Below are 14,303 nucleotides of genomic sequence, written 5' to 3' on the forward strand. Positions count from 1 at the left end.
ATTTTCTGGTCAAATGACTTCAAGACTAATGGCTGACTTCAAAGACACATAATGTAGTGGAGTTATAGGTGCTTAATAAGATCATAGTAGCTTGAAGATTGAATGACAGTGTAGTCATGGAGACAGGAAACTTGACTCTGAAGGATATAGCGACAACTGGGAGTTACCAGACTTAAGACAGTAGAGTTGCTCTCATTCTAACATATGAAGTATGCTGTCATCTTGAGGGAGCTCGAGCACAAAGTTTAAAGTTACAGGAAATGCTAGCAAGGATGAACTCTTTCACATACTTTGTAATATGAAGATTATCAGAATATTAGGAGGAAGAAATAGAATCATTTTCTAGCTTTTCTTTCTAACAACAACAAAGCTGACAGGAACTTAGTTTCCTTTGCTTCTGTGTTTTGGTTAATAGGTAATTATAATTTTAAAATTTAGCTTATAATTATAAATTAAATTTAGCTTCCTGACATAAAATCTTAGTCTATACTGAGTGGTTCCTACAGCACGCCATTATTGAGCCAGCTAGATGACATAGCAGGTGTAGGTGATGGCTGCCCAGGCGTGGCATCCAGACACAGTAAAGGTCGAAGGGAGGAAATAACTGACTGCATAAAGTGTCCTCTGACCTCCTGCCCATGTGTGCTCAGTGATAATATAAGAAGTATATTAGTTTGAAACTTGAATATGCTTATTCCTCCAAGACCTTCTAGTTTGTACTCTTAAATGCAGAAACAGAATTCTGACCTTTTATTCAACTGTTAGTTATAATAACTCACCTTTGCACACTGCCGTATATATTTGTTCTTTTCTGTGTGTTCGTTTTGACACAAGGTCTTGATCAAAGCTGGCCTCAAGCCCAAGGTCTTCCTTCCTCTACATTCTGAGTTCAGGGATGACAGGCAGACAAGCTCAGGGATGTGCCACGACACTCAAAATTCGCCAGCATGTTGTATGCTCTGGATTTTGTTTTCTTTTTCACTGTTTTAATTTCTTTGACAAAGAGTTTCATCTAGACAGACCGGTTTCAGAATTGAAACGTAGCCAAGGCTGACTGAATATCTGATATTCCTACCTTAGCCACTCCAATACTGTGATTACAGGCAAGCATTACCAGGCCTGGGTTGATTTTTTGTTTTTTGTTTTTTTGTTGTTTTGTTTTTTGTCTGTTTGTCTGACTTCTTGACATCTTTTTCTCCTACTTCTAGTTAAGGGCATCTGATAGAGAGCTGTGTGAAAGATTACTTGCATGCATGAACTTTTATAATAAAGTTCTCATGAAAATACATGTTTTGTAGTAAACTGGAACTCATAAAAGAACTGTACTTTTTCAGTATTCTCAATACAAGAAGATAGTATTTTTGAAAGAGGAAAAAGTATTAGAGTTGAAAAAGTCTTTACCCCCTTTTCTTAAGTTCAGGGATATAATCCTGAATTAATTTCCAATATTTTTTCTTTTGTTTTGTTTCGTTTTTCCCGCATTTTTTGAGGCATGGTTGTCCTCGGTAGCACAATGTGGCCTAGAACTCCTGCCCCTCAACTGCCAACATTATGAGCATGCACAAGCAGACAACCACTGAAATAACTTCTTAATTGTAGGTGCTCACCTGGTCGGGGATACCGACTGCCAACAAGTGCCTTAGTGAACCTTTCTCATGGGAGTCGCTGTGAAACTGGAAACCAGAAGTTGACAGCCATTGTGAAACCACAGCCAGCTGTGAGTCACTGTAGCGTAAACTCATCAGTTTCCTCTGGGCACATGGGAGGCCTCAACCACTCTCCTCAGTCACTCTTTCTTCCTACTCAAGTAAGTTCCTCAGAGAGAACTCCAAAGTGGAAACTTAATTTGACTGGGTTTTCTTTTTTGATTTAAAAATAAAATAAAAATGGTACAGATGTAAAGGCACACATACCTTCCTGATGTAAAGGCACACATACCTTTTGTTTGGGCTTAGTTTTTATTTTCCCAGACAGTGTTTCTCTCTGTAGCCCTGACTGTCCTGTAACTTACTGTGTAGACCAGGCTGTCCTGGAACTCGACGAGCTCCACCTGCCTCTCCCTCCTGTGTGCCGGGATTTAAGGTTGTGTACCACCACCACCCACCTAGATACACGTACCTTGAATCCCAGCACTTGAAAAGATGAAGTAGGATGCTGTCCTGGACCACGTGTGTGATGTGGTCAGCTACACATTGATGTCCTATATCAGAAAGACAGACATAAGGTACTATTGGTTATGAAGTCACAGTTATAGCAAAAAAGAAATATATTTGTTTAAATAACAAGCTCAAGAATATTCTTATTTTTTTCTTAATATATCTATTTTCTAATCAGTACTAATTTTAGGTAGGGTTTCTATTGCTGTGATAAAGCGCTGTGACCAAAATTAACTTGGGGAGAAAAGGGTTTATTTCACCTTACAGTTCCACATCTCAGTCCACCATGAAGGGAAGTAAGGCCAGGAATTCAAATAGAACTGGAACCTGGAGGTAGGAGCTGATGCAGAGGCCATAGAGGACTGCTGCTTACGGGATCACTTAGTTTGCTTTCCTTTAGCACCCTAGTCTACCAGCCCAAGGGTGATGCTGCCCACAGTGAGCTGGGCCCTCCAACATCCATCATCAGTAAGGAAAATGCACTAGAGACTTGCCTCCAGGCATTTTCTCAGTTGATAGTCCTGCTTCCCTAATGACTCCATCTTGTGTCATATTGACACAAAACTTTCATAACACTTAAATTTCTTATATAATCTAAATGATAGTTCTCTTATGAATGACAATAAATTTTAATCATAATCAGGATTGTATCATACGTATCAAAAGAGAGTTTCAAGATAAGATGTTGTGGCATACAGCTATAATCCTAGTTCTTGGGAATTGGAGGCAGACGGATGTGGAGTTTGAGATCATCCTCTACTACATGAGACTGAGGCCCTCCTGCACAACATAGCATGAAGCAAGTTTCAAATTCCTGCCATGCATTTCAAGATTATGTTCTTCATCTTTCTGAGCACAGGGTTATTGTCTGGGAGACAGTTGTAATTCCTTTGTTCCAAGTCTTAGGCTTAGTCATATTCTTTTTCATGGATCATTTATCATTGTAAAATGGTAATTGTTAACAAACACAAACAAAATTCACTCCAATTGCACAAATAACCACAATTAAGTTTTTCATCATCTGTGGGTTTATTTGTTTTGAACAGGGTCTCACGAGACAGCCTAGCACCCATTATGTAGTCTAGACCAGGCTAAATTTACAGCGCTCTACCTATATCTGCTTCTGTCTGCTAAGTACTGTGTCCTAAGGCAAGCACTGCCTACCAGCCCAGTGTCAAGTTCTGGTGCCTGTTGTTTTTTCTAGTCTTAATCTGCATGAAACTATTTATCCACAAGAGCTAGTTTTTAAATTTATTAGATTATTCTGGTATAAGTTGGATGTTTTTTGTTTGTTTTTAGACAAGTTCTCACTTGGTAGCTCAGCCTGCCTGGAGCATGATCATGTTCTTGCTGCCACCTCCCAAATACTGGGATGTGCACCCAGGTCAGCAGAGGTGAAGACATTTAAATAAAGTCTTCAGTTCTAAGCTTCAATGTATTAATAGGTTACCACATTAGAAAAGCATAAATCTGTTGTTGGCAATATTTTTTATCATTATTTGAAAGGGAGGTTGAGCCGGGTCTCACATGAGCCCAGGTTGGCTTCAGACTTGTTACACATCTGAGGGGGACCTCAAACTCATGGCCTTTCTACTGCCACCTATAAGTATCATCTTCATAGTGTAATTTCCTTAGATTTAAATACTTTTCAATAAAACCATTTAGAACCCTGTATACAAAGACTGGTTAGAGTCCAGTGCTGTGCTTCTGGAATTAGTACACTCAGCTCCAGAGCAGGGCAACTGAGGGGTTGAAATAGTGACAGTTGCATTTCTGTTTATCATTATTTAGTAAGCAGTTTTATTTCTAATATTATATTCCATATTCATTTTTGTTTATTTACTAGGTACCTACAAAAGGTGATGATGAATTTTGCAACATTTGGCAATCTCTACAGGGATCTGGAAAAATTCAACACTTGCAGCCAACGGTACAAGAGAAGGTTAGCATTCTTTGATAGAAAGTTAGTTTAAAGAAAAGGGTTTTTCTTTTCATTTGCAATGTTATATTCCTCTCCAAATTTCTTGAGAGTTTCAATCACTAATTTTCATAATTCCTTTTAAGCATACATAAAGTTGGACCACTAAGTGGGAATATAACATCTTTTCGAGATCGGTTTTGGCATAGTTTTTACTTGTTCACAAAATTGTAGTAATTACATTTTTAATTCAACAAAGGCCTTAGTGGCATCATTAATGTATTTTTCCCCACTTGAATATACAATGTTATGCTGGTAGAGGGTTTTCTTAAATATGAACAATCATTGTCAGAGATTAAAAAGAGGTCTAGGGGCTGTAGGCAGTGATACTAAGCTCCTTATCCTATCTGAGTTTAACCCTGGCCCTTCAAAACAAGACAGAAGAGGCACTGGGAAATTGGCTTGGTTGGCAAAGTGCCATGGTGAAAGCACGAGGACCAAGTACAATCTCAGCAGCCACAGAAAGAAGCCAGGCACAGTGCACAAACCAATACCAACCTGCATGTGATCCCAGTGCTGTAGGGCCAGATAGAGGAGCATCCCTGCAGGGCCTTGGGTCAGCCAACCTAGCTGGGAGCATCAGTGAGCGCAGGCTCAACAGAAGACCCTGTCCAAAACATAAAGCAGTAGGCAAAACACCTAGAGCACAGAGAAACACAAGCATACACACACACACACACACACACACACACACACACACACACACACACGTCTGTATATACATACACACAAAAGAATGAAGTCTAGATCCTGGCCCACAGCTCCCTGCTCCCAAACCCCGTGGGAAAGAGAGCTCATCGCCCAGAGGTGGGCACTACTGAGACTGCAGGGCAGGAGAGACCGCCAGTACTGCCCACCTTTGCCCACATCCCTGGCCCAAGAGAAAACTGTATGGGGCCTCTGGGAACAGGAAGATAGGGGCACTCAAGCTGTAGGAACGCTGTGGTCCAGACTGTGACCAGATCTCAAGGGACCCGGTCAAACAGCTCGCTACATCCAAATCCCATGGGAGGAAGAGCTAGACCTTCAAAGGGGCAGACACTCCTGGAAAGCCAGACAAGACTACTCGCTGCCCACATTTCTGACACTAGAGGAAAAAGCCTAGCACCATCTGGGTCCCCTGTGCCCAGGGACCTGAGAGAAGGCAGGGCAGGCCCTTCTGGTTGCTGCCCTCATGGAGAACTGAAACCCAGCTCCAAGGAGCGACTTCAGGCCCAAGACCAGAGGTAAGACCAACTTTTCTGCCCCAAGTGACCTGCCTGGTGGACTCAGGACACATGCCTACAGGAACAGCTGAAGACCAGTAGACAGAAACGACTACACGCCTAAAAGCAGAACACTGTTCCCATAACTGGCTGAAAGAAAACAATAAAACAGGTCTACAGCACTCCTCACACACAGGCCTATAGGACGGTCTAACTACTGTCAGAAATAGCAGAACAAGGTAACATCAGAGACGACATGATAGCAAGAGGCAAGCGCAGGAACCCAAGCAACAGAAACCAAGACTACATGGCATCATCGGAGCCCAATTCTCCCATGAAAGTAAACGCTGAATATCCAAACACACCAGAAAAGCAAGATCTAGATTTAAAATCACATTTGATCATGATGACAGAGGACTTCAAGAAAGACATAAAGAACTCCGTTAGAGAAATGCAGGAAAACACAAATAAACAAGCAGAAGCCTATAGAGAGGAATCACAAAAATCCCTGAAAGAATCCCACAGGAACAGCTGAAGACCTGTAGAGAGGAAAAATTACACACCCGAAAGCAGAACACTCTGTCCCCATAACTGACTGAAAGAGAGGAAAACAGGTCTACAGCACTCCTGACACACAGGCTTATAGGACAGTCTAGCCACTGTCAGAAATAGCAGAACAAAGTAACACTAGAGATAATCTGATGGCGAGAGGCAAGCGCAGGAACCCAAGCAACAGAAACCAAGACTACATGGCACCATCGGAGCCCAATTCTCCCATCAAAACAAACATGGAATATCCAAACACACCAGAAAAGCAAGATCTAGTTTCAAAATCATTTTTGATCATGATGCTGGAGGACTTCAAGAAAGACGTGAAGAACTCCCTTAGAGAACAAGTAGAAGCCTACAGAGAGGAATCGCAAAAATGCCTGAAAGAATTCCAGGAAAACATAAATAAACAAGTAGAAGCCCATAGAGAGGAGACACAAAAATCCCTGAAAGAATTCCAGGAAAACACAATCAAACAGTTGAAGGAATTAAAAATGGAAATAGAAGCAATCAAGAAAGAACACATGGAAACAACCCTGGATATAGAAAACCAAAAGAAGAGACAAGGAGCTGTAGATACAAGCTTCACCAACAGAATACAAGAGATGGAAGAGAGAATCTCAGGAGCAGAAGATTCCATAGAAATCATTGACTCAACTGTCAAAGATAATGTAAAGCGGAAAAAGCTACTGGTCCAAAACATACAGGAAATCCAGGACTCAATGAGAAGATCAAACCTAAGGATAATAGGTATAGAAGAGAGTGAAGACTCCCAGCTCAAAGGACCAGTAAATATCTTCAACAAAATCATAGAAGAAAACTTCCCTAACCTAAAAAAAGAGATACCCATAGACATACAAGAAGCCTACAGAACTCCAAATAGATTGGACCAGAAAAGAAACACCTCCCATCACATAATTGTCAAAACACCAAACGCACAAAATAAAGAAAGAATATTAAAAGCAGTAAGGGAAAAAGGTCAAGTAACATATAAAGGGAAACCTATCAGAATCACACCAGACTTCTCGCCAGAAACTATGAAGGCCAGAAGATCCTGGACTGATGTCATACAGACCCTAAGAGAACACAAATGCCAGCCCAGGTTACTGTATCCAGCAAAACTCTCAATTAACATTGATGGAGAAACCAAGATATTCCATGACAAAACCAAATTTACACAATATCTTTCTACAAATCCAGCCCTACAAAGGATAATAAATGATAAAGCCCAACACAAGGAGGCAAGCTACACCCTAGAAAAAGCAAGAAACTAATCGTTTTGCAACAAAACAAAAAGAAGATGCACACAAACATACTCTCACATCCAAACATGAATGTAACAGGAAGCAACAGTTACTATTCCTTAATATCTCCCAACATCAATGGACTCAACTCCCCAATAAAAAGACACAGATTAGGGGTTGGGGATTTAGCTCAGTGGTAGAGCGCTTGCCTAGCAAACGCAAGGCCCTGGGTTCGGTCCCCAGCTCCGAAAGAATGAAAAAGGAAAAAAACAAAAAAACAAAACAAAACAAAAAGACACAGATTAACAACCTGGATATGCAATGAGGACCCACCATTTTGGTGCCTACAGGAAACACACCTCAGAGACAAAGAGACAAAGACAGACACTACCTCAGAGTAAAGGGCTGGAAAACAACTTTCCAAGCAAATGGTCTGGCATGGCCATTCTAATACCAAATTCTAATATCAAATAAAATGGATTTTCAACCAAAAGTTATCAAAAAAGATAAGGAAGGACACTTCATATTCATCAAAGGAAAAATCCACCAAGGTGAACTCTCAATCCTAAATATCTATGCTCCAAATACAAGGGCACCTACATACATAACAGAAACCTTACTAAAGCTCAAAGCACATATTGCACCTCACACAATAATAGTAGGAGATTTCAACACCCCACTCTCATCAATGGACAGATCATGGAAACAGAAATTAAACAGAGACATAGACAGACTGAGAAATCATGAACCAAATGGACTTAACAGATATTTATAGAACAGTCTATCGTAAAACAAAAGGATATACCCTCTTCTCACCACCTCATGGTTCCAATTTCTCCAAAATTGACCATATTATTGGTCATGAAACAGGCCTCAACACATACAGAAAGATAGAAATAATCTCATGCATCCTATCAGACCACCACGGGCTAAAGCTGATCTTCAATAACAATAAGGGAAGAACGCCCACATATACATGGAAATTGAACAATGCTCTACTCAATGATAACCTGGTCAAGAAAGAAATAAAGAAAGAAATTAAAGACTTCTTAGAATTTAATGAAAATGAAGGTACAACATACCCAAACTTATGGGACACAATGAAAGCTGTTCTAAGAGGAAAACTCAGCTCTGAGTGCCTGCAGAAAGAAACAAGAGAGAACACATATCAGCAGCCTGACAGCACACCTAAAAGCTCTAGAACAAAAAGAAGCAAATACACCCAGGAGGAGTAGAAGGCAGGAAATAATCAAACTCAGAGCTTTAATCAACCAAGTAGAAACAAAAAGGACTATACAAAGAATCAACAGAACCAAAAGCTGGTTCTTTGAGAAAATCAACAAGATAGATAAACCCTTAGCCGGACTAACCAGAGGACACAGAGAGTGTGTCCAAATTAACAAAATCAGAAATGAAAAGGGAGACATAACAACAGAATCAGAGGAAATTCAAAAAATCATCAGATCCTACTACAAAAGCCTATATTCAACAAAACTTGAAAATCTGGAGGAAAGGGGCAATTTCCTAGACAGATACAAGGTACCGAAGTTAAATCAGGAACAGATAAACCATTTAAACAACCCCATAACTCCTAAAGAAATAGAAGCAGTCATTGAAGGTCTCCCAACCAAAAAGAGCCCAGGTCCAGACGGGTTCGGTGCAGAATTCTATCAGACCTTCATAGAAGACCTCATACCAATACTATCCAAACTATTCCACGAAATTGAAACAGAGCGCTACTGAATTCCTTCTATGAAGCCACAATTACTCTTATACCTAAGCCACACAAAGACCCAACAAAGAAAGAGAACTTCAGACCAATTTCCCTTATCAATATCAACGCAAAAATACTCAATAAAATTCTTGCAAACCGATTCCAAGAGCACATCAAAACAATCATCCATCATGAACAAGTAGGCTTCATTCCAGAGATGCAGGGATGGTTTATTATACGGAAAACCATCAACGTAATCCACTATATAAACAAACTGAAAGATAAAAACCACATGATCATTTCATTAGATGCTGAGAAAGCATTGGACAAAATTCAACACCCCTTCATGATAAAAGTCCTGGAAGGAACAGGAATTCAAGGCCCATACCTAAACATAGTAAAAGCCATATACAGCAAACCAGTAGCTAATATTAAACTAAATGGAGAGAAACTTGAAGCAATCCCACTAAAATCAGGGACTAGACAAGGCTGCCCACTCTCTCCCTACTTATTCAATGAAGTTCTCAAAGTCCTAGCCAGAGCAATCAGACAACAAAAGGAGATCAAAGGGATACAGATTGGAAAGGAAGAAGTCAAAATATCACTATTTGCAGATGACATGATAGTATATTTACGTAATCCCAAAAGTTCCACCAGATAACTACTAAACCTGATAAACACCTTCAGCAAAGTGGCTGAGAAAGCAAAGCGAGAAAGCAATTAGGGAAACGACACCCTTAATAATAATCCCAATAATATAAAATACCTCGGTGTGACTTTAACCAAGCAAGTAAAAGATCTGTATGATAAGAACTTCAAACCTCTGAAGAAAGAAATTAAAGAAGATCTATATGGGGAACACCCATATAGAAGGGGAAGAGGAGGGGTTATGGGGATGTTGGCCTGGAAACTGGGAAAGGGAATAACAATTGAAATCTAAATAAATACCCAATTTAATAAAGATAGAGAAAAAAAAAGGAGTCTACCACTCATGGTAGTATACGGCTGTTATCTCAACAGATGAAGAGGCAATGGGATCAGCCTCAGCTACTCTGAAACATTATCTCTAAATAAATTCATTCATTCGCCTGAGAAAATTGCTCAGTGTGATACTTGGAATAAGAATGGCCCCGTAGACTGATATATTTAAATGCTTAGTCACCAGGGACTGGAGCTACCTGATAAGGTTTGAAGGATTAGGACCTGTAGCCTTTGTTGAAGGAAGTGTGTCACGGGATGAGCTTTCAGGTTTTCAAAAGTCCACACCTGGCCCAGTGTTTCTCTCTTTTTCTCTGCCTGTGGATCAGGATGTGGCTCTCAACTACTGCTCCAGCACAACATATGGTGCTAGGCTCTCCACCAAGGTGGTACTGGACTAACCCTCTGAAAGTATAGTTAACACACAACTAAATACTCTTTTAAAAGATCGCCTCAGTCACGTTGTCTCCTCACAGCAGCAGAACCGTGACTAAAACATCAGTAAAGTGCTTGTTGGATAACCTGAGTTGGTTCTCCGACACTCACGTGAAGGGCACATGCCTGTAACACAGAGGCTGAAACAGACACATCCTTGGAGCTCACTCGCCGGCCAGCCTAACCTTCAGGGGAAGCCAAGTCCCAGTTAGAGCCCATCTCAAAAACAAGCTGGACAGCACTGAGGAGTAATAAAACCATAGACTGACTTGTGGTGCACACACATAATTAAAAATAAATAGTAGGGGCTGGGGATTTAGCTCAGTGGTAGAGCGCTTACCTAGGAAGCGCAAGGCCCTGGGTTCGGTCCCCAGCTCCGAAAAAAAGAACCAAAAAAAAATAATAATAATAAAATAAATAGTAAAAATAACTGCAGTACATGGTGGTGCATTTTTTACTCCCAGTACTTGGCCTTGTGGATTCAAGGCCAGCCTTAGCTATGTATCAAGTTCTAGGTCAGCCAGAGCTACATAGTGAGACCATGTGTGTCTGAGTAATAGTAATAACCTTAAAGATTATTTAAGATAACTTGGTGGGTAAATGCATCTGCTACCAAGCTTTATCATCAGTGTCCAAGAAGGCCTGTAGGATAGAAGGAAAGAACAAATGACTGCAAGTTGTCCTCTGGCCTCCATCACATGCCATGGCAACTATCACATAGGTATACTCACTCAAACACATACAGTAAAGTAAGGATTTTACTCAGTGATAAAGTGCCTGCCTACCTAGTATATATAAGGACCTGGGTTTAATCCCCAGCACCAAAAAGCTGAGACTTGACCATAGATTTTTAACATGTAAATGTCCTTAGAAATCTTGACAATGCCAGTTTCACCACACTGATAGGAGTAAAGGACTAAAGGAGAGGCTTTAGGAGTGAAAGGAAAGGGGCCTCAGAGATGGCTCAGTGGTTAAGAACCATGTGCTGCTGCTCCTCTAGATGCCCTGAGTTCTATTCCAGCACCCATGCCAGATGCCTCACAACTGCCTATAAGATCAGCTGCAGAGGAGGTGATGCTCTCTTCTGGTCTCTGCAGACGTGACACATGTGGCAAACGCGTGTGTGTGTGTGTGTGTGTGTGTGTGTGTGTAAATAATGTCTTTTTAAAAGGAAGAAAAAAGAAAAAGAATTGAATTGGAAGTAACAAATCTAGGTGACTTTTACAGGCATTTTTACCTGTAAAATTTTGTTTACCTCCCAAGTGTTGGGATTATAGGTATGCACCCTATACTGGCTCAAAGAATTTTGCTGTAAAAGTATGTGCACAGTGACATACACTTGTAGTCCCAGCTGCTCTCTGAAGCTCAGAAGGTTAAGACAGAAGAACCATTTAACCCAGGAGCTCAAGGCCAACTTACTTAACACAGCAAGACTTTGCTTCATAAATGAATGAGTGGGTGGGTAAGTGAGTGGAAACATTTCCCTGATTCTTGCATGCAAGCCTTCTACAGTAACTCTTGCTTTCCCACAGTTCACTAGAAAACCATTCAGTCCACTGAACTGAACAACTTTCTTTTTTCCTTATGCCTGACTAATGACTTTGATTCTTACCTGTCTGTCAAGTATAACTAATCTATAATCTATGGTTCTGATCTCTTAATCAAGTATTTAATCCAGTATAGCCAGTCTGTAGAGTAGGAGTGTATGTGGATACTCCACTGTCACATCAACCTCAAGACGTCCCAAAATTAATCCCAGCTAAAGCCTCTCCTATTGTTCTTGTTTCTACACCATCACTGCCAAGGCATATAGTCTCAAAAGCTTGGAATCAAGAACCTATGTCACCCAGACGTAGCTGAGTTCCCGTCTGCCCTCTTCTGTCCACACTGGCTTTCTGCTGCCGCTTTGGTATGCTGTCACCTCTAAAAGAAAGTAACAAGATCCTATGTCATTGGACTTCTCGGTTCACCCGGTCAGATCTTAGATTTCTTCCCAGGTCTAACCTAGCCTCTTCTCAATGTTCTCCTTGGTGTTATCTTTCATAGAGAGTTCTTTGTGTATAATGTTGTGTAATCTCTCTTAATGATCCTTTCACCTGAATTAGCCTGAAGGTATAATTGGGTAAGGTATCTTCTGGGTTGAAAACTGCTTTATGCCATGTAGCAGTAGATTGTAGTAAGTGCTGAACCTCAAGTTCTGGAATGCAGGCTTCATAGCACAAGTTACACAAATGTACTACTCTGGACTGCTGTGATCACACACGTAAAATGAAGGCACTGGAGACGGCTGGGATCTTTGCCAGCCCTAAAAACCTGTTGTTCTAATATGCTGAATATATAGGCCTTCCTGCTCAGTACCATTGGATTCTAGCCTGACCCCCGCACTCAAGCTCTTTTGTAATCTATAACTTATATGAAAGATAAGTAGGGAGTTATTAAATAACCGGCCAAAAACAATGGTGTAGAAATTGGCTTTTAGAAGTATACTCTGGCCTGTGACTTCAGTACCATGAACCTAACCATGTGGTATGACAGTCCCTGCAGCACCATTCAAAAACAGTCCTCTTCTAGATGTATGGAAAGATCTGAGATTCATGGACAAGATCCTAAGAAAAACCCAGGCTAAGAAAAACATCAGGACAGATACTGAGTCTTGAGTCTGGCCTCTCTGTCTTGAGAGTACACTGGTGCTTTGCTCTAACCTGTTATTGTTGAGTCTCTTCTGTGTCTTTGAATTCTTTCTCTAAGATCAAAAGCCTCTGGGAACTCTGGTCCAATGATGTGACTATACTAACTCATATAAAAATATCCAGATATTTGATAAAATAATGTTGTCAATCAGATTGCACCCTTTACTTTCCATTTCCCACAAATGATTCCATTATATTTGTTCTTTTGTTCTTTCTACTTAGAACATGCTTTCTTCCTTTACTGCTAAATCTTTCTAGATCCAACTTACTTTATCTAAACACAGCCATGTTTTCTCTATCTCTTGTATATTTCAAGAAGTGAAAACTATATAAGTCAATACTTTTAAACTCATGAAATATTAAGAAGCTGAGCTTGGTTGGGCTTGGTAGCCCAATCCCTTAAACCCAGCACTCAGGAGGCAGAGGCAAGCCAATCTCAGAGTCTGAGACCAGCCTGGTCTACAGAACAACTTCTAGGACAGCCAGGTAGGGCTGTCTCAGAAAACCCAAAAAAAAAAAAAAAAAAAAAAAAAAAAAAAAAAAAAAAAAAAACAGGAGGAGGAGGATAGGGAAGAAAAGAAGAAAAGGCAGGTAGAAGAGGAAGAAGAAAAAAGAGGAAGAGCAGAAGAAAGAAGGAAAGAAAGACGGACAGAAAGACAGAGAAAAGGCAAGGCTGAGCTTAAGTATGTTCTAGAGAACTCACCAAAAGTAAGAGAAAGGAAGGAAGGAAGAAAGAAGAAAGAAAGAAAGAAAGAAGAAAGAAAGAAAGAAAGAAAGAAAGAAAGAAAGAAAGAAAGAAAGAAAGAAAGAAAGGAAGAAAGAAAGAAAACCAATCCAGGCATTCATTAGTAAAATATAGCAGTATGCCCAACAAAAATATGTTTACAGAAACATCAGAGGGTGCTAGAGCAACAGCTTAGCCATTGAGAGTGGGTAGGTGCTGCTGTTACAGGGCAGCTAAGTTTGGTTCCCAGTGCCCATGTCAAGCAACTCACAGCCATGTACAGTTCCAACACGTACACATACACACATAAATAATAAGTTCATTCTTTAATGACCCAAAACTATTAAACTATAGTATTTGCTTTCCATTTAGAATTATATATCTGGGTCTTTTTTTTTTTTTTTTTTTTTTTTTTAGGTACTTTAGACTTAAATTTTGGAGCGCAAATATCAGTAATTCTTCAATGAAATTATCACTTTTAGACTTTCGTTTATTTATATGTATGTTGGTACCATTACTATACTGAAATTGAGATAATGGAAACAAAATGCATTTAACATACCTGGCGGTAATAGATACACAGTATTTATTTATCCATATCTATTGATCCTTCTGTTCTAATTCACTTCC

At 40.1% G+C, this 14,303-nt stretch overlaps 1 protein-coding gene across 12 annotated transcripts in view; it reads left to right on the plus strand.

Annotated features, from left to right (window-relative positions):
* The window catches only part of Xrn1 (5'-3' exoribonuclease 1), a 109,183-nt gene that overhangs the window by 66,047 nt on the left and 28,833 nt on the right, over nt 1-14,303 (plus strand). For 9 of the 12 annotated variants that reach the window (NM_001305240.1, XM_006243594.5, XM_006243596.5 and 6 more), the window contains 2 exons: nt 1,600-1,807; nt 4,003-4,098. In NM_001305240.1, the coding sequence (NP_001292169.1) occupies nt 1,600-1,807; nt 4,003-4,098 (304 nt within the window). Of the gene's footprint in view, nt 1-1,599; nt 1,808-4,002; nt 4,099-11,522; nt 11,722-14,303 lie in introns of those variants that run through there. The other 3 variants (XM_006243598.5, XM_039081171.2, XM_039081172.2) reach the window with 2 other exon arrangements.

This window comes from Rattus norvegicus, chromosome 8, assembly GCF_036323735.1.
Source record: "Rattus norvegicus strain BN/NHsdMcwi chromosome 8, GRCr8, whole genome shotgun sequence".
In the NCBI taxonomy this organism is placed as follows: Eukaryota; Metazoa; Chordata; class Mammalia; order Rodentia; family Muridae; genus Rattus; species Rattus norvegicus.